This window comes from Neltuma alba, unplaced genomic scaffold (genome assembly GCF_004799145.2).
Source record: "Neltuma alba isolate B1F8T4 unplaced genomic scaffold, ASM479914v2 tig00013210_pilon, whole genome shotgun sequence".
Lineage (NCBI taxonomy): Eukaryota > Viridiplantae > Streptophyta > Magnoliopsida > Fabales > Fabaceae > Neltuma > Neltuma alba.
In genome coordinates, this window is record NW_021637515.1 from 250,068 (window position 1) to 270,562 (window position 20,495).

Genomic DNA, 20,495 nt, shown 5'->3' on the forward strand with positions numbered 1-20,495 from the left:
ATAATATTCCTTGAGAATTATATGAGGATGTATAATTGGTTTTATGACCAAATTACTCTTAGAAAAATTATAAAGGAATTTAAGGATGATTTAGGCTAATTTGAGGCATTTTATTTGAAAATTCCAAATAAATATTTTAAAAGAGAATAAAATTTCAAGAAAATTTCTATGATGTTCCAAGGAATTGTAAGATATTATCAGATTAAAAGGAGGCCCTCAAATATCCAAGATTTTTCCTAATTCTTTTGACAAGTGGAAAAATCATTAATGAGAAGGAAAATAGTTTTTTTTTATTTAATTAATGGGAAATTGAGACTGAGTTAAAGAGGGCATTTTAGAAAGATAAAGATGAGGAGAATAAATCATGGATTTGACAAAAAATAATTACAGAAGCCAGAGTACTATAATTATAGAAAAGAAATTGAACCTGGAATAAAAGTGCACTGATAAAGTGAAGACTAGAGTCTTGCACTTTATTTGGCCCACAATTTGCCACTTGTCAAACCCCTAATGAAAAGTATTTAAAGTTTCCAAGTATCAAGCTTGAAATGGAGAGGATCTTGACTTTTGAAATTAATTTCATTTGGCTTCAAGTTAAGAGAGAGACTACAAGAAGGATTAAGCTCTTGACACGTGGTATATCATTAATATTGGTAGTTGGAATATTTTCAGCATTAAAGAGAGCTTATTCTCCCCCAATTTCAGATATGAATTTCAGCTAGGGGAAGAAGAGGGCTATCCATCCATTTTTGAAGCTCAATCAAGAAGAAAGACATTACCTTTGGTCAAGTAAGCTTAGAGCTAAGGTTAGTAGATGATCCTATGTTGTTTCTTACTTGATTCTCTTGGATTTGATGGTTAAAATTTCTAGTTTTCCCTTGGGTTGGTGCTGGCCGAAATGCTTGAGGTTAGGGGAAGGAAGTTATGTTGCAAAACCTAGTTAGAACACTATCAATCATGGTTGTTTCAAATGGTTTTGTATTGTTGTTTGGAGGTTTTTCATGGCTGGTTCCTTGAAGGGACTGTTCAACCAAGATGAAAGCTCTAACCTAGGATGAGATTTTCAAAGTTTTGATACTTCCATTGTGTTTAAAAAGGAAAATGGTGTAGGATCAATTTAAAGAATAAATATTAGAAGCATTAGAATCAAAGTTGTGATTTTTGGAAGAACAAACCCTATGTTTCACCCAACTTGTTTCTTGAGAAAGGAAATGTCTTTTCTTAAATCTAAGTGTATATTTGGAATCTACACGAAAAACCATGTAGGAACCAAGAAAGAATTTTTAGGATTTAAAGAAACAAAGCTCCAAAATCAAAGATTAAAGATTAAAGGGATAAGTGGTTACTTGAGTTTTGCTATTGATTTTTGTATGTTTAGTTTGTAATGTTGCTTCCCTTATTGTGATGATAGGGCTTGATATTTGTGGAGGAAAGGAAGAAGATCAAAGAAGCAAAGAGCTTTTGGATCAATGTAGTAAGACTTAATTAACCACTGATGTTAACCTTGTATTGTTTATTGTGTCATGAATGCTTGTTATCATGTGATTGAACTATGATGATTGTGATATGGTTTCTCCTTGCATTTGTTACCATGGCCTTGCATGTTGAGGTTATCTATTTATAAGAAGATTAGTTCTCCTATGGTAACTAATATTGAAATGCTTTAATGATGATGCATGTTTGATGTAGTAGTTATTAATCTTGCTACTGGGATTTCATTAAAATCTCACCCTCCCAAAATAATCTAACATTTTGGGGCCTGAATCATCCAAAGAAAAGCTACAGATTCAAGGGTGATTATAGTGTTAAACCATAAAAATCATTTAACTTTTGGTTATGTAAAAGCATGCATGTTTGGTGCTGCAAGCCTAACTAAACTGTTGACTTGGAGCAGCATTTTGATTAAGTTCCTGGACGAATTTTATGACAAAAATTGGCAGACTTAAAGATCATGTCCTGAGCTTCAATTTGATAGGCAGCACATTAAAATTGGACAATCGTATGATTTTTAATGATTTTTCAAATTTAAGAATGAAAATCTGAAAAAAAAGATTTTTACCAAAGTAATAGTGGTAACTTCCACAAAAATCTGGCACTTCATCAAAAAGAATTGTTCATAAGATTATTTTTTCCTGAAAGATCTTTTAAAGAGCTTTCCATAGAATTTTGAACCACTCCATTTTGATGTTTTTAGATTAAGTTATGATTTTTTGAAATTGGACTAGAAATCTGGAACTTACCAAATGAGCAGTGAATTTCCGAAAAGTAACACCTACAATGAAATTTTTGAGTTCAAACCATCCAATATGGTCTAAAATGGTTCCAAATGAACTCTAAGTCATTCTAGTAGTAAGGTGTAACAGAATGGGATACAACATGAATTGACAGCACCATGTACACCAGAACAGAATGGTGTAGCAGAACACAAGAACAGAATAGTGGTGGAAATGATAAGAAACTTACTGAAAGGGAAAGGAATGCCAAATTCCTATTGGGCAACGGCTGTACCAATGGCAGTTTATTTGCTAAATCTCTCCCCAACAAAAGCAATGCAAGATTGTACTCCATATGAAGCATGGAAAGGGAGAAAACCCACTGTAAGCCATTTAGGAGTGTTTGGTTGTATTGCTTATGTCTTAGTTAATTCTCAACATCACCAAAAGCTTAATGAAAAGTCTCATAAATGTATTGTTATTGACTATCGTTATGAGTCTAAGGCATATAAGATACATGATCCTCTTGATGGAAAGATAATTGTTAGCATAAACATATCATTTAATGAAGATGCAAGATGGAATTAGGGTGAAAATGATACAAATAGCAATGCAAGTCCACTCTGGATGCCATTAATTGAGGAGACAACCACAACCTCAATTAATCCATCAACTCCAATCATTTTAGCTAGTAGTAGTCCTGCAACACCATCAAGAGGTAGTGCAAGTTCAGCTAGTGAATCATCAAATGAGATTTAGATCATTAAGAGAGATCTATGAAAATAATGAATTTGTCATGCTAGCTTCAAATCCTATTGCTTATCAAGACGCAGCAACGGAAGAAGTGTGGATGGAGGCCATGAAAGAGGAACTTGCAACCATAGAAAAGAGCTCAACATGGGAGCGAACAGATTTACTAGAAGGTAAAAATGTGATTGGGTTGAAATGGGTCTTTAAAAGAAAGCTTAATGCAAATGGAAGTATTCAAAAATACAAAGCTCAATTAGTGGCAAAGGGATACTCTCGACAACAAGGAGTTAACTTTGAAGAGACATTCTCTCCTGTTGCAAGGTTTGAAACAGTGAGACTTCTCCTAGCACTAGCAGCCCAACATAAATGGACAGTGTACCAACTAGATGTCAAATCTGCATTCCTGAATAGAGACCTTGAAGAGGAGGTTTATGTTGCACAACCTGAAGGTTTTGAGATTCAAGGAAAGGAGGAGAGAGTCTATAAGTTGAACAAGGCACTCTATAGATTAAAACAAGCTCCCCAGGCATGGTACAACAAGATTTATGCTTACTTTCAACAAAATGGATTTGCAAAAAGTGAGAATGAGCCTACTCTCTACGTAAAGAAGCAAGGTATTGACTTTATGATTGTTTGCCTATATGTATATGACATAATTTATACAGGCTCTAATCTATCCTTATTGGAAGAATTTAAAGGCTATATTTGAGATGACAGATTTAGGCTTCTTGCATTATTTTCTGGGCCTAGAGATTGTGCAAGACAAAGCTGGAATTTTTGTTTATCAAAAGAAATATGCAATAGAGTTGCTGAGAAGGTTTAATATGCTTAATTGCACTGTAAAAGCTACTCCAATGAATCTTAAACAAAAGTTGCAGCAAGAAGATGGAATTGAAAAAGTGAACCAGAAGCTATATAGAAGCTTAGTTGGTGGTTTAATGTACCTAACACACACAAGACTAGATATATCTTTTTCGGTAGGTGTTGTGTCAAGGTTCATGTGCAATCCACCAAAGGAGCATTATGGTGTGGCAAAACGAATTCTGAGATATATTGTTAGAGCAGTAGGCTATGGAATCTAGTACACTCCTGTAACTCATTTTAAGTTGACTAGATTTAGTGACAGTGACTGGGCAAGCTCTTTAGATGACAGGAAGAGCACATCTGGATATATTTTTAACTTGGGTTCAAGCAATCACGTGGATGTAAAAAAAAAGCAAGCTACTATAGCTCTATCAATGGCAGAGGCAGAGTATATATCAGCAACTACCGTAGCAAGTCAATGCGTTTGGCTCAGAAAAATGTTAGATGATTTGCAGCAAAAGTAAGAAGAAGGAACTGAGTTGTTCTGTGACAGCAAATTAGCTATAGCAATGACAAAAAATCCAGTGTTTCATGGGAGAACCAAGAACATAGATTTGAGGTTTCATTACATTCGTGAGTTAGTTGCAAAAGGTGAATTAATTATGAAATATTGCAACACTGAAGTTCAATTTTCAGATATCCTCACTAAAGCTCTATCGACTTAGAGGCATGTGTATCTTAGAAGCTTACTTGGAGTTAGCGATTTTGAATCAAGAGGGAGTGTTGGAGATGTGATTCAAAACATACTAGAGGGGATTCAGAAGTAACTCCCACAAATCTCTGAAACTGATTTAACGTCTTGTAAGAGTGGCCCACTGGAAGAGAGGAACGTCATATGCTAAAATCTCGGACTCAACAATTTGCAGGAAAGTGGGATAATAGGTAGCTGAAAATTAGGAATGGATTTGATTACTAATTATTTCTGTTAATTTATTTTTCAGAAAAGTTGGTTTTTTTGTCTTTAAATTCTAGTGTAATCAGTATTATTTTAGAATATAGAAATTGCAGAAAAGCACATTACCTCTGCACCTTCTCGTGTTTCTTGTTTGCTTTGTATATTTTTACTATTTCTCACTCTTAGACCAGCAAACCTCCTAATGTGAATAAGGTCTTAGTATGTATTGACATTCTAGGTGAGTTGCAAATAGTTGCTGGTTGAAGGTTTTCCACAACTCTGGACGTCTGGTGCTAGATCATTGCCCATTTCCCTATTTCTTCTATAATAGAGTTGACTATCTTTGTGGCATCAATTGTATAAGTTCGTGAAGAGGGCTGGCCAAGTGGAATGAGGGAAAAAGGCTCGATCAACAAAAAAGAAGAGTAGCCCTCTGCAAAGCAACTATCAATGAATTCTCGAGCAATTCTCATTCCCGTAAAGATTATAGATTATAACACACAGAAGACTCCTTACCTTAAGAGGAGGATGATTGATACATCCACCAAGCATCAACGATGATGACAAGCAAACCTGACACTCGGGCATTGTTATGGGGGTGTTTGGATGAAACCAAACCATGATTTGAATAATAGCTTTTGGAGAATAGATTCTTGGGAGAATAGATTTTGTGAAAAAGTGATTCTAATAAAGTGAAGAGTGTTTTGATAGTTGCTATTAGAAGTACTTTTTATAAATACAAATTACTAAAAAGGCATAAGTTAATATGATAATTACATAAAAGATAGATTTTATGATATATTTTAATTTGAAGGAATAAAATTATTAGTAATATATTTTTTACCAACATAATTAATAATACATAAGATAATTTAATTAATAAATAATTAATATGTGTATATATATTTATGAGATATAAGATTAAATATGTTTATAAAAAATAATTGAGGGATGTTAAAATAATATTATTATTGAGATCTACTCTAACAGACACAATCATGCTCTCCAATTTGAGTCAGAAGCATAATGAATTCACTTCTCCTGAAACTGTAGTTTTGGGTTTAAAAACCATGATTTTGGCCCAAACTATGGTTTCAGATTATTTTTTCAAAATTGATACTATTTGGGTGACATTCCATCCAAACCATGAGTTTACCTTCCAAACCATAGTTTTTGGGGCACCAAAGAGACCCTATATTCCATTAAGAAGGCAGATTGGTAAGAAGTTTGACCACAAAAGGGGAGAGGATAAAAAAGAAAAGCTCAGCTTTGTGGAGCGAACCGATCTTCTGTATCGCCCTCTATATATAAATATAATACATATTAAGGCAGATATGAAATGGGACATCGATTTCCATGTTGCAGGAGACTTACTTTTAGCAACCTTCTATTTTAGTATTTAAAAAATAAGGATTTTATTTGAAATTTATGAAACAGAACCACATCATTTCGAGATGTAGATATTTCATTGAGATGAGTCATCAACAATTCTTAAGTAATAAATATTATCATAAAAAAAAATCCGTCTCAAGTGGCATGAGTTTCTTAAATCCTATCATAACAAGAAAAACTGATTATTAAGTATTCTTGATCACCCATTATGCCATGTGTTTCTTAATTTAAAAAAAATCCTATCATAAAAAAGAAATATCGTCTCAACTGCCGTGAATTTCTTAAATCCTATCATAAAAAGGAAAAATGGATTAATGTAATATTTGGCTTCCAAATTTTAGATCAAAGGTTTTGGTCATTTAAGTTTCTTTTTATTTAAAATATTAGTTTATATAATTTAATAAATATTTGGACTATTTTGCTCATTAAGAGACCAAAATATAAGATTTGAAACTTAAAGACCAAATTCAAAAAAAAAAAAACTTGAGGAGCTAGACATTATATTAGCAACAAAAGTCAATCTCAATCTCAAGTCTCAAAACAAATCGATCCCAAATATCCTTTGTTGTTTTATAGTAAATTATGTGTGTACTGCTCTCTGCTTTTAAACAGTTTTCCTTCTCTGATTTTAAAGTGCACATCCTCTTTGGTCATATTTATATAATTTTATCCTTTGTTTATTATTGTGTTAATTTTATTTTTACAAGATATATTATAAATTAAATAAGAATAAATTAGTGAGAAAATTGTTGGATTTTAAGAATTAATGAAACTTAATGTTTTCTTTAGTATATGCTTATATTATGGTTAACCAAACTTTTTAATAAAATTTTAAGCTTAAAGACTATGCCGGATGAATGGAGGAAAAACACTTTAGTTTCTATTTATAAGAATAAAGGAGATATTTAAAATTATGCAAGTTATAAAAAGATAAAACTTATGAGCCATATGATGAAGTTGTGCAAAAAAGTGATTATACATAGGTTGAGGTTGGAGAATTCTATTTCTAAAAACCAATTTAGATTTATGCCGGACAGATCCACAACAAAAGTGATTTATTTACTGAGGAAATTAATGAAAAGATATAAGAGTATATGAAGGGATTTATATATGATTTTTATTAACTTGGAAAAAGCTTATAATTATGTGCCAAGAAAAGTACTTTGGAAAGCTTGGGAAAAGAAAGGTATGCGCACGGATTGCATATATCAAAGCTATACAGGATATGTATAAAGTAAGAATGCTTGGAGGTGAGATAAAAGACTTCCCTATTAAGGTTGACCTACACCAGGGATGTTCTTTGAGCCCTTACTTGTTTTATATTGTTCTAGATGTTCTAACCAAGCTTATTCAAGAAAAAAAATCCCTAAGTGCATGCTTTTCATGGATGACATAGTTCTCATAGTTGAATCAAGAGAAAAGATTAACTTTATATTGAAGTTATGGAAAAGGATCCTGGAGTCGAAAGGTTTTCACTTGAACAAGAGAAAAATAGATTATATGCATTGTAATTTTGGGGGGAAGCAAGTCTATGGTAATTTGGAAGGGAAGATGGGAGATCAAATCATTCCTCAAGTGTCAAAATTCAAATATCTAGGATCCATTATACATGAGGATAATGAAATTGATTGAGATGTTTTTCATAGAATACAAATTGGATAGTTAAAGTGGAAAAAGGCTACTGAAGTTATTTGCAATAAAAAGATATCTAAGAAGCTTAAGAGAGGATTCTATCGGATTGTTATAAGTCCAGCTGTGTTGTATAGTAGGTGATATAGGAAAACCAAGAGTATAAAGTTGAGGTAGTAGAAATGAGGATGTTGAGATGAATGTGTGGTCATACATGTAAAGAAAAGATTCGAAATGAAAATATAAGAGAAAGAGTAGAGGTGGTGCCTATCAAAGAGACAATAGTTAAACATCGCTTGAGGTGATTTGAACATGTGCAAAAAAGGCCATTAGAGGTGTAGATGAGAAAGGCATATTAGACAGTTTTGAGTCCTATAAAAAGAGGCAGAAGAAGACCGAGAAAAACGCTCAATAAGGTCATTGAACGAAACCTTCTTGTCGACAACATATCTAAATATTTAGTTGTTGATAGAGTACAATGGTATCGTGTAATTCATATAAATAACCGCACCTAGTGAGATAAGACTTGTTGTTACTGTTGTAGTTATGTCGATTATATTAAGAGGGTGTTTGGAATTCCCCCAAAGTGTTTTTTAAAAGCATCTTTACGCAAGTCAAGATAAAACTCTTTTCATATACTTATTTCGTATAGTGTAAAATTATTTTTAAAATCATGGTTTGGTTTCCATCAAAAACACCTTATGATAACTTATATTAGGTCTAATATAATATTTAGTCTTTCAAGTTTGCTCTTATTTTGGTTTTGGTCTGTCATATTTTAAATCATAAAGGGGCAAAATGGTCCAATTTTTTTATTAGATTATAGAGACTAGTGTTATAAATAAAAAGAAACTTGAAGGACCAAACCTATAATTTGAGGTTCGAGTAACCAAAACTAGAATGAAAATAAATTTGAGGGGTTAAATGTTGTATTACCTCCATATATTATCAAGGATATCTTTTCAGTATAATTTAATTATCTGGATCTCATGAAAAAATGAATATAATTAATCAATAATCAATTGACTAACTTGCGTAAACGCCAAAGCGTTAGGAATGAGGATTGCGACTGTGGAAAGGACATGTGAAATTGAGACCGATTTGCTTAAAAGACTAAAACTCGACCGATGGTCAAAGATTGAAACCCAAAAATCACGTGAACGACGGACTTATGTTGGATTCATTGCAATCACAGTATGTTTCAGTGAACTAAACTCTCTTCCAATGCATCCAGAATGGCAAGCTGTGCCGTGGAAGGAGGTTGTCCCAGCGACTATGTAGCCATCGCCGTTTCTATTTTGTCATTCCTTTTGTAAGTTTCTTCATTTTTTATTTTCTTTTCCCTCTCAATCCAGCCAAGTAAGGGGAATTAGTTTTGTAAGACAACTAATCTGGCCGCAAGATTAGCTTAAGTTCATACTGGCTAATAATTACTGCACTTGCTCGGCTAATTGAATGTCTGTGTGGGGCTATCTATCTGTGTATCCAGTAAGTGCATGAAATTGCAAAGCCTGAGTGATGGGAGATTGATTCGCTGCTTAAATTAATGAAGTGAATTCGTTTTCTGTTTAGAGATCTCTCGATATGGGAAATACTTTTGTTGCTGGTTGCCTCGGAAATTTATCCTGTGGTTGGTGAAAAGTCATTTACCACCTCTGCAGATCAGCTAACTCTTCTCTCACTTCTTTGCCGTGTGGTCTCAGAACTTTCAGCACGCTCATCAATTGTTTATTTATTTTGTTGTTGTTTTGCTATCCTTATGGGAAGTTTTCTGGTTTCTTTTTCGTTCAATTTGAGACAGTAACAATTATGGTATTTTCTGTTGCTCATAGAGTTCTTCCGTCTTTCAGGCTTCTCTCATGGTCAATCTTTCCTTTTCTAGTTGACAAGATTCCTCGTACTACAGGCAGTAGCTTCTGGATACCAGTTATTCAAGTTGTTGCTAGCTTCAACCTTCTGCTTTCAACCGTGGTAGAATGAAAATTCTTGATCTATGTCATTAGATATCCCATAATTACCAACTCATCCGTCTTAGTTGTTACTCCTATAGTAGCTGTCTGTTTACCTGTTAATTTTGTAATGTTCAACTCATTTAATTTTTGTGAAGATGTCTGTCAATTTTGTGAAATTCAAAAAGAGACATTGGTGGCAATCTTGCTATCTCTGGGCAGGTAATTCATTCCCTTTTCATCATTAGCGACTTATTTATATCTTCTTAGCATGTTTGCATAATTGCTAGTAACAACCTGATGTTTCTATTTGCTTTCAGTCTGGGTTGAAGGTCCACTAGGGTTTGGTTTGCTGCTAAGCTGTCGAATAACACAAGCGTTTCAACTATATTTTATTTTTGTTAAGTAAGTAAAGCTTTGTGATGCTATCAAGTGACAAATTGGAATTGAATTATGAACTATGACTATGACCCTCTAGATTCCTTATGCTATGTCTTTTACTCTTAACCACCCAACCAACCCAAGCCCACTTAAACAGATATGATCATCTCTTTTATTTATCTCTTGCCTACCTGAATCCAAATGCAGTCAGTCTTTATTTTGAACTGGACATAGTGAATAATTTTTTTGATGTAATCTTTTGTTGTGCATGTCTAACTGGTTTTGACTGCGAAGCTATGTTTCATTAGTGCGTTGGTCCTTGTAGTTTTTTTTTTTTTTTAATTTTTTTTAATAGCCCTATTATTAAGTAGGTGTTGTTGACATTGCCCAAAAAAAAGTAGGCATTGTTGACCAAAAGAAATTGCTCTTGGCCTAGTTATTTCACGATGTTTAATTTTTGTCCTGTTTTTAGTACATTGTTATTCATGTACTGCACTCTCCTTAAAGGAATTGTCATATGTTAACTTTTCTATAGAATTTTACTTTGTTTTTTGATATTTCAGGAGGCGCTTACCGCTTATCAGATCATATCTTCTTCTTCCTCTTATTCTTCTTCCTTGGATTGCTGGTGCTACTTGTAAGAATCTATTAATTATATTTATTTCTTGTTTAACTGGCGGTTGGTTCATGGTTGTAAGAAGAAAATTTTTCTGTCTATTTCTTATCTCTTAGTACCCATCTATATTTCTTGTATATTTAATTTTTTTTTTTTTGTAAGTAGTTGTGACTGGATTCTTCATTCATGATTTAGTTATCAATACGAAGAAGCCTCTAAACTATCACTGTCACATGAGGGTTCAGTGGATCATCCCAGTTGTATGTCTCCATGCATTATATGTGACCACTTTGCTGGGAGTTACAGGAGCTGTTCGTCATATAGAGTTCAGATTTGATGAACTCAGAGACCTCTGGCGGGGAATATTTGTATCGGTTTTGTCCATTGGTATGCCTTTGCCTAGGTTCTTTTGTGGCTCAGAAATTTTCTTTAGTTATATTAAGGGTCATGCTAATAAATGCCCTACAGTTATAAGTTGCCCTACAGTTATAAGTTAAGGTTTAATATATAACAATATTCTTTGAATAACTGATTTAGGTTTTCAGCAAATGGCTTAATTTTGGATAGAGTAAATTAATTTGATGAAGAAGAGGAATCAAACTCAAACTTAGGCCGTTAGCATATTTTTCTGAATATTTCAAATTATTGATTTTGATTCTAAATATTGATACAAAGGTGCAGTGCATCCTTTACTTCGGTCATGGCAAAAATTTATATCAAACAATATCCTTAGGGTACTGATTTGCCAAAAACCTTGGTGCAATGCAGGACAGCTTAATTTCTGGTTTAAATCCCAATCTTTATAATCCCTTTTAAGCGGCAACACACACTAGGCTTCTTTGCTTGACCGCTGTTTGACATATAATTATAATTCATCTTGCATAAGCTTATTCTATTAGGGGTTGTTGCTTCCATGTAAACTCTATCTCTTGCAACTTGCTGCACAAGTTGCTTCCGTGAGGGAGAGGTCCTCATGGATACCGTGCTCTATTGAATAACATTAGAACCTTTCTTTTCAAATCTAGGCATCTTGATGAACGTAGTTGCTTTTTGGCAGTTCTTATCATAGGCTCATCATTTTTCTGAGCGTTCTGCTTTTGTGAAACATAGACATGTTTGTGTGTTGTACTTTTTGTCTGAGGTTTATCTGCATGGTCAATTTGTTGATGAAAAGAAGAGTAACACGTGTGAGCACTTGCTACTTGGTCCATTAACTTTCCATGGAATACTGGAAGATATGTAACTAAGTGTGGCCAAGGACAAGGTGAATATTATAATGTATGCATTTGCCTTTATCACATCATTTTGACTAGTTTACAAAGATTGGTATTATATACTGTAAAAACCACCTAAGCACTAAGGATAGCACTTGAGTGACTTTGAAACTGGTTTATATAAAAATCTGAGCTCAAAGGGGCTCAGAATGTCTAAATTTGTTGGCCCGAAAAATTCACTGTTTCTTTTTTATGCCCCCAGTTGTGTGGGTTACGGCTTACATACTAAATGAAATTCATGACGACATCTCATGGCTTCAAGTTGTGTCCCGGTTTTTGCTTCTAGTTATGGTATGCTCTACTTCTGCTGCTTTTGTTGCATAGTAATGTCGTAATTTACATTGTTAGTTTAACCGAAAGCTGAAGTTTAGACCATCAGTTTCTGAAATATTTACTTTCAGCTTTTCATTTAACAGGCCAGCATACTTGTAATGGCTTTCTTTTCAATATCGACTTCACAACCACTGCTCTCACAAATCAGCTTGAGGCGAAGAGAATCCAGAGAGTTTTGCACAATGGGTCAGGCACTGGGCATACCTGATAGTGGGGTATTAGCTCACAATGAACCAATATCTGTGATAGATACTAATGAGCCATTGGATAAGCTTCTCTTGAACAAGAGATTCCGGCACTCCTTTATGGCATTTGCCGATAGGTTAAATACCCTTCTCTAAATTCCAATTTCTTGGTGGATATTAGGTTAAATATAAGGTTGACTACACCTCACCAAAATGACAGTTTTCTCCTTCATTTCTTGGTGGGCATTTGAGGAAGAGATCCTCTGTTATAAAGCACTTAGTTGTAGTGGGTTACTCTTCTCAGAATGAAAGATGTTAAATTTGCACATAGGAAACCAAGTAGAGATAAATGGATCTTGTATCTGTACTCTCTAGTATCACCAGGTCCAGACTGTTTTGGACCTAGAAATTTGAAACTTTTTTGCCAACAAAAAAGAAGAAGAAGAAGAAATTAAACGGTTTTAAGTTTTGTTTTAACATTTATGTAATGCTTCTGTTCAATTAATTTACAGTTGCTTGGCTGGGGAGAGTGTGCACTTCTTTGATGAAGTGCATGAGCTTAGTAAAATACCTGAAGATGATTCAGTGAGAAGGATTTATATGACACGCCATATTATTGAGAAGTACATAGCTTCAGGTCTGTAACTCCGACTCTCCGAGGCCTTCCTTTTCCTACTAATTTGTTATTCTTTGGCTTGTCTGGCATGTATCACGGGTTACTTCATGATTGTAAACCTTGAACTCTCTTGTTGGCCGAAAGAAGTTCAAATCTCTTTAATACTCTATGAACTCAGCCATTTGACGTAAACGTCTAGCCAAAAAATTGACATAAATCATAGTTTTGTGCTTAAATGCTTAAGCTATTGAGCTTGAGTTTACTCTTTCCAATAAACAAGATGATGCTTGAAATCATGAATGGCTTTTGTGGTCTGAGTACAAGGGTAAGAAAGTAATTTAGGAAGTTGCTTTACTGTAGTGGTAGTGTTGGTTTCTGTACGTTATTGATGGCTAGGAGTAGTGGCAGCAGAGTAATTGACTCTGTTACCGTAGGAAATAGCGTGTATTCTGCGTTGGTCCAATATCGGAACCAGATTTTGGGAAAGAACATTATTCTCGGGCTTTGCGTAAGTTTATGATAGAAGAATATGTGTTGCAAGAGTTCCCTACAAATTTGTTGAACTCAACTACTCAAGATCCAAGTTGTAAATGGACAGGTGCATCAATGGAGGTGAATATTTCTCATAGAAGCAGAGAAGAAATTTTGATGACTTCTGATCTTGCACGCCCTGATCTCTTCCATAATGCATTAAATGAAGTAATGCAGCTGATGAAAACGGTAAGCGAAGATTTCGTCCCTGGAGACTAGCAAAATAGTTTAAATTTCATCTATACAAAAATGTTTTTCCTCAGAATCTGGCAAGAGATTACTGGTCGTCAACGTTCTACATGAAGTTCCGGGAAGAAGCCAACAAAAGATCTGATAGCTATGAGATGGAGCCGATATCAGGATGGAATTTCTCTCCTCGGTTGAGTTCTGTGCATGGTGCAGACGATCCTTTTCACCAGGACCATCTTTTCAAGAGTTCTTCTGGCCGTAGCCATGATTGATTGACACATAACTAGGTAGCATCCTTGTAGATTATTGTCCTGGCCGATGGGAGCGTTAGTGATACAAGTTTCATGTTGTAACCTTATTTGCTGTTGTACCTTACCCACAGCATATTGACAAGCACCAATCATCTAAGATGAGAAGGAATGAGAGGAAACCAAGAAGGATCAGATTAAGAATTGATGGTATGTTACATTTTCTCGACGTCGTCTGTACAGATAGAACCATCTAATTGTGATCAAGTAGTTGAACCATTCAGCTCTATTTTTTTTTTTTTTGGGGGGGGGGTGTGGTGGAAGAAAATAAAATTATTCACTGCTTTAACATGAAAATCAAATTCCTTATAGCAAATGCCACATTTGAACTTTTTCCTGTTTAAAGTTTTTGTTTGTGACCTGCATGGTTTAGAGCCTTTGGTAGGCTTGGATGGCTGCGGCAATTTTGAGCCTAGATAAGGTTTAAGCTGAGGGCCAGAATAGATATTAATACTAGCTCCTAGCTCCTAGCTCCTGGTTGTGAATATAAGAGCTAATTAAAAATTCAATATGATTTTAAATATAAAATTACAATATATTTTGTCTTATATTTATTTATTTTTTTCTTAATGTAGAGCGAGTTTTCATCTTAATACATATGACTAATAAAAACGTTTTAGTAAAGACTACCTATTTATTTTAAATAACTAACTAAATTAATTTTTTTAATATTTAAAAATTAGTTATCGAGCTCTTCTATTAAGGATAAGAGCTAGATAACTAATTTTTGTGTAATTACTTTTGAACATATCTTTTCTCGGTGTCCAATATTTGCACATAGCAAATAGCTCTAAATGGCAATTTTATCAAACAAGTAGTTTTGCTTACGATTGATTCATAGTCTACTCCTTCGGTTCTTAGTATATGATTTAATTGCTGAGTTGATTTTGATTCTAAATATAAGATTTATTTCTTGTATTTATTAATTTTTTCTAAATTATCCTTATAAACACTTTTTTAACTATAGTTAACTAATTTACTTAACTTTGTTGATCTAATCAACTTAGTTAAATAGGTCTTATATTAAGGGTCAGAAGAGTACTTGTTTGGTTTAACATGTTCATTTACTAATAATAAATATGGAATATGATCAGCAGCCTAGAATACTTTTTAGAGCGCCATTCCAAATCATCGCCTCAATTGCCAAAACTGGATATATTGCGTCAATACTTGTCCGCATAATCTTAATTATGGCATAATGTTTACAAAAAAGCTATTATTGAACCAACAAAAATTAATTTAATTGGTAAAAAGTCAGCTTATAACTTATAAATTCGTGAGTTTGAATCTCATCGTTAATGTGAGAATCTTATTGGTAGGCGATCTATATCTCTATAAATGCTTTCTAAATCTGTAGGCAGACCTCCTAGGATCCAACTCATTTAAATTTTTCAGCACAAAAAAAAAAGAAGACTAAAAGTCACTTATTTTTTTTATATACCCTCATCACAATATATGCAGTCAACTTTTTTTTTTTTTTTTGCAAGGGCAGTTTAGCTCAGTCATCGTAAGGAATCTAGTGATAATACATACATCAATTCAAATTGTTGTGTTCGATATTCAAAATTATTTAAAACCAAAATAATTAAGAAGAAAATTTTCACAAACTGAGCCAAACTGATGAAGAAAACCGAATAGAATCAGACCAAAATATTTTGGTTAGGTTCCGTTGCGTCTATTCGGCTTGAGGTCTTTGAGTTGGGATTCCGTATTTTTTTGCAATTTTGTAAGCAATTAATTGTAAATATTTTAGTTCTTCTTTTATAAAAATTATTATTATTATTCTTCAAAACCTTGACACTTTTTTTCATACTAATAAATCTTATAGAGTCCCTCTCTTAGTCGCCATGTTGATTAGGAGGCCCATCACATACTCATTTCTTCAACTCAAAAATACAATTAGGATGAAGCTATTTTTGAAATTTAAAAAATAGGGAATTAAAATGGACGTCTCATTTGCAGGACGGCGGGACTGATTGATTGAAATTCTTCTCCCCAAAATTCAAGAAGCGTCATCACTATAACGGCTCTATTCTCCAACGGCTACGTCGGCAACGGCTCTATGCTTCAACGGCTACATTGGGCTTTCTATTAATATTGTTCTCCCTTTGTTTATTTTGGCTTCTTTACTTTTTTCAATCCTCAAAAGTTGATCGTCGTGTTGGGCCAATCCTAAGCTTCCCTAGAATCAAGAAGCAATTCCGTTCAGTTCCAGCAACTACATCTGTGCCTCTTCGATCTCCAGAACTCGCAGCTTCCTGAATTCTTGGTACGCAATGTCTCTCTTTCGATATTCTTAGATCCCACCTTTCTCTCCATATCTTCTAGCGAGACCATAGGTTTTGTGGTTTTTCATTCGCTTCATTGGATTCTGATGGGCATTAATTTTAGATGCTTCTATCGGAATTTTGCTATAAAACCTGGTTATGACTTTGATGGGTAGCTGTTTCGGTATCATTAGATTCTGCTCCCTTGTCTTTCGATATCTCTTAGCAAAACCAGGTTTTTATAAATTTCTTTTGCTTCATTAGTTTTCTGATAGATAATGAATAATATGGGATGCTTGAGTCGGCATTGGTCTTCGTCTTTCATTAATTGGGTTTTAAATATGCTCGCAAGTTACTAATGTATTGAAGATTTGTGTGGCGGGTCATAAATCGGTCCATTGGTGGACATGTTTTCCATTTTAAAACATTTCCCCCTTGGTCACTATCAAATTTATGTGGCACAGCCATCCAAACTGTGTTGCTTGATTGGATTTCCAAGTGATTATTTTCTTCCGATTTCCCCCTTCGCCAGTATTGTTATGATGTTTAAATAGGGAGAGAATAATTCTGATAGAAAATGAAAGTGATCTCAAGCACAGTGTAGTTTTGCATACATTATTTTGTTGTCGTGTGAAATTGATGGAGAAATGTTCTATTGGGAAAGCATCGATGTCATCTGAGTTTGCCCTTAGTTTCTTGATCTTGTTCTAGTTAGGATCTATGTCACTGTATGTGTGAAAGCATCATTGTCATCTGAGTTTGCCCTTAGTTTCTTGATCTTGTTTAGGATCTATGTCACTGTATGTGTCATAGCATCACTATTTGCTTTCTTGGTCCTGTTTAAGATATGTTGAAGCTTTGCAATTTAGTAATTTAACATTAATTTAGCGGGTGGACTAATGGCATATAACTTTTCAGCTAAAACCTGTAATGGCATATAATATGGTGCTTGTAGAACACTAGACACGGGTGGATCGGTGTTTGTCACTTTGGGATGAATACATATCAGATCTAAATCACCAAATAGTTTTGAGCTTTACAAAGAAGTTAATGAATCATCCCAAAGACGTAGCATGTTTACTTGGAATCCATTGATAGGACTGCATCATGCAGCCGGCCTCTACTGCAAACCATTAAACTTTGTTTTTACTAGTATTGTGTGCGTGCGATTCTCCCCCCCGGGGGAAGGTGGCATTAGTCAAGAAGTCAGATTATTTTCTCAAAGGCATTTTTTTGGCATAACGTTTTTTTTTTTTCAATATTCATCCTTAATGGGTCAAACTATTTTATTTTAATTAGAATTATAATTTTTTCATTTAATCAAACTATAAATCAAATTAAAACTATAAATCATTAAGAATTTTAAATTTTTATTTAAGATATCATACCAGGGTCATTTATTAGATCTGTTTATTATTTATTGGGAAAATTATAGGGACCCTAAATTTGGAAAATAGCTTCAGAGGACCCGGTCCCAAATTGCAAATATAAAATGATGGTGGAATGTCCAAAATGCCCTTCTGTTTTTTCTCTTTCTTCTTCTCCAAATCTTCTTCCCTTTCGTTCTTCTTTTCCTCCCTCTCTTCGTTCTTCTCTTTCTTAGTAGCAAGAAATGTTTTCATCTTCCATATCGGATGCTCTCTATATATTATAGCTTGAGATGAAAGTGTATTTTCGATTCACTCTTCCTTGAATCCATACCCAAAAAGGGGGATTCGAATATTGTCTTCTTTGTTCTGTTCTTCCCCCTTACTCATTAATTAGTTTGTAAGTAAAAAATGAAGCTAAACATAGAGGGTTTCCCTTTAATATTCTTTGATTTGTTCTTTGAGTTTATGTTCTCTTTATTCATAAATGATTGGCAATGTGCGAGTAGCTATCAAGGGTTTAGGGTTTAGAAAGGGTAACGTAATGGACTAGAAAGCATGAGCTGTGCATTTTTCATCTTGTATAAAAACCTTATGGGAACTTGTCATTGGCCTAACTGAACTTGTCAAGAATCCTATAGCAGATTCTCATTTTAAGAGAAAAATTTAAAATTGTATGAAAATCTTATCAGAACTTGTTATTGGCATAAGTGAACTTGTCATGAATCCTATATCAGAAGTGCTTGCTGTCAAGAAATCTGCAAATTCTCATTTCAACAGAACAATATGAAAACCTTATATCAGAAGTGCTTGCTGTCAAAAAATCTACAAATTCTCATTTCAACAAAACAATTTAAAATTGTATGAAAAGCTTATCGGAACTTGTTATTGGCCTTGCTTAACTTATCATTGGCCTAACTGAACTTGTCATAAATCCTATATCAGAAGTGCTTACTGTCAAAGAAATGTGCAAATTCTCATTCAACAGAACAATTTAAAATTGTATAAAAATCTTATCAGAACTTGTCATTGGCCTAATTGAACTTGTCATGAATCCTATATCAGAAGTGCTTGCCGTCAAGAAATCTACAAATTCTCATTTCAATAGAACAATTTAAAATTGTATGAAAATCTTATCGGAACTTGTCATTAGCCTTATTGAACTTGTCATTTACTGCTTATCAGAAGTGGTTGTTGTTAGAAATCAGCAAAGTTTTTTCAACAGAGAAGTTTTTAAATTGTATGAAAATCTTATTGGAACTTGTCATTGGCCTTACTGAGCTTGTCATTTACTACTTATCAGAAGTGGTTGCTGTCGGAAATCTGCAAATTTTAATTTCAACAAAGAATTTGTTGAAATTGTTATTTGCCATAGTGAATTTGTTGCTTCGTAAATCAATGTGAAAATTCAATCATTTTGACAGAGAAATTTGAAATTGTATGAAAACCTTATGGGAACTTGTCATTTGCCATAGTAAACTTGTCACTTTTGACAAGGTTTTTTATACAATTTTAACTTGGCAAATATCAACTTAAGTAAGGCTAATTGATAAGTTTTGATAAGGTTTTCATACAATTTTAAATTGTTCTGTTGAAATGAGAATTTGCAGATTTCTTTGATAGCAAGCACTTCTGATATAGGATTCATGACAAGTTTAGTTAGGCCAATGACAAGTTCCGATAAGATTTTCATACAATCTTAAATTGTTCTGTTGAAATGAGAATTTGCAGATTTCTTTGACAGCAAACACTTTTGATATAGGATTCATGACAAGTTTAATTAAGCCAATGACAAGTTAAGTAAGGCCAATGACAAGTTCCGATCAGGTTTTCATACAATTTTAAATTGTTTTGTTGAAATGAGAATTTGCAAATTTCTTTGACAGCAAGCACTTCTGATATAGGATTCATGACAAGTTCAGTTAGGCTAATGACAAGTTAAGTAAGGCCAATGACAAGTTTCGATAAGGTTTTTATACAATTTTAAATTGTTCTGTTGAAATGAGAATTTGTAGATTTCTTTGACAGTAAGCACTTCTGATATAGGATTTATAACAAGTTCAGTTAGGCCAATGACAAGTTCCGATAAGGTTTTCATATAATTTTAAATTTCTCTGTTGAAATGAGAATTTCCATATTTCTTTGACAATAAGCACTTCTGATATAGGATTCATGACAAATTCAGTTAGGCCAATGACAAGTTAAGTAAGGCCAATGACAAGTTTCAATAAGGTTTTCATACAATTTTAAATTTCTTTGTTGAAATAAGAATTTAAATAGTTCTACAATGTTACTATATATATGTTGTGAAGATTGAGGTTCAATCCGGAGTATCCATATGGTGGGCATAAAGTTATAATGAGAATCAAAATGATATCAAGACTAATCTCTCTTCTTATTTCATCATAATGTTGCTCCCAATCAATTTACATTCAAATAGTAAATAGGTGGCGTATATTTTCCATTCAGCATAAATATCATTAGTTCATCTTATATAATAGAAGGTGGGTTTGTGAGGATGTATCCTAGTTCCTAATATCATTAGGTGGCGTACTGTTACTCACGATCGAGTGAATGAATCGTGTCTTTTAGTTTACTGCCCACAGCTCATAATCAAAGTTACGAGAAGCATTGAATAGATATTGGGTTTTTGTTTTCAACAAAAAGCAACTTCCAGGTTGAGAGAGAGAAAGATAGAGAAAAAAGAAGAAGGGCATTTTGGACATTCCATCAGCA

General features: G+C 33.7%; 1 protein-coding gene across 4 annotated transcripts; it reads left to right on the forward strand.

Annotated features, from left to right (window-relative positions):
- Positions 1 to 8,860: 8,860 nt before the first annotated feature.
- LOC114735501 (regulator of G-protein signaling 1) lies at positions 8,861 to 14,454 on the forward strand. 4 transcript variants are annotated; one of them, XM_028923199.1, is made up of 12 exons: positions 8,861 to 9,055; positions 9,594 to 9,714; positions 9,851 to 9,914; positions 10,013 to 10,097; positions 10,637 to 10,710; positions 10,885 to 11,076; positions 12,166 to 12,254; positions 12,380 to 12,618; positions 12,994 to 13,118; positions 13,696 to 13,817; positions 13,892 to 14,104; positions 14,200 to 14,454. In XM_028923199.1, the coding sequence occupies exons 1-11, from the start codon at positions 8,979 to 8,981 to the stop codon at positions 14,087 to 14,089; spliced, it is 1,386 nt and encodes a 461-aa protein (XP_028779032.1). In that variant the 5' UTR covers positions 8,861 to 8,978; the 3' UTR covers positions 14,090 to 14,104; positions 14,200 to 14,454. The 4 variants fall into 4 exon arrangements, with proteins under 4 accessions (XP_028779032.1, XP_028779031.1, XP_028779034.1 ...); XM_028923198.1 differs by having other exon boundaries at positions 8,862 to 9,055; positions 13,892 to 14,454; XM_028923201.1 differs by having other exon boundaries at positions 8,998 to 9,055; positions 9,316 to 9,714; positions 13,892 to 14,454.
- The last annotated feature ends 6,041 nt before the right edge of the window (positions 14,455 to 20,495 follow it).

Coding starts and splice junctions, on each gene's coding strand:
- LOC114735501 (XM_028923199.1), top strand. CDS start 8,979: ATGGCAAGCTGTGCCGTGGAAGGAGGTTGTCCCAGCGACTATGTAGCC. Junction 10,098..10,636: donor CTATATTTTATTTTTGTTAA/GTAAGTAAAGCT, acceptor TTGATATTTCAG/GAGGCGCTTACCGCTTATCA. Junction 10,711..10,884: donor TTGGATTGCTGGTGCTACTT/GTAAGAATCTAT, acceptor TTCATGATTTAG/TTATCAATACGAAGAAGCCT.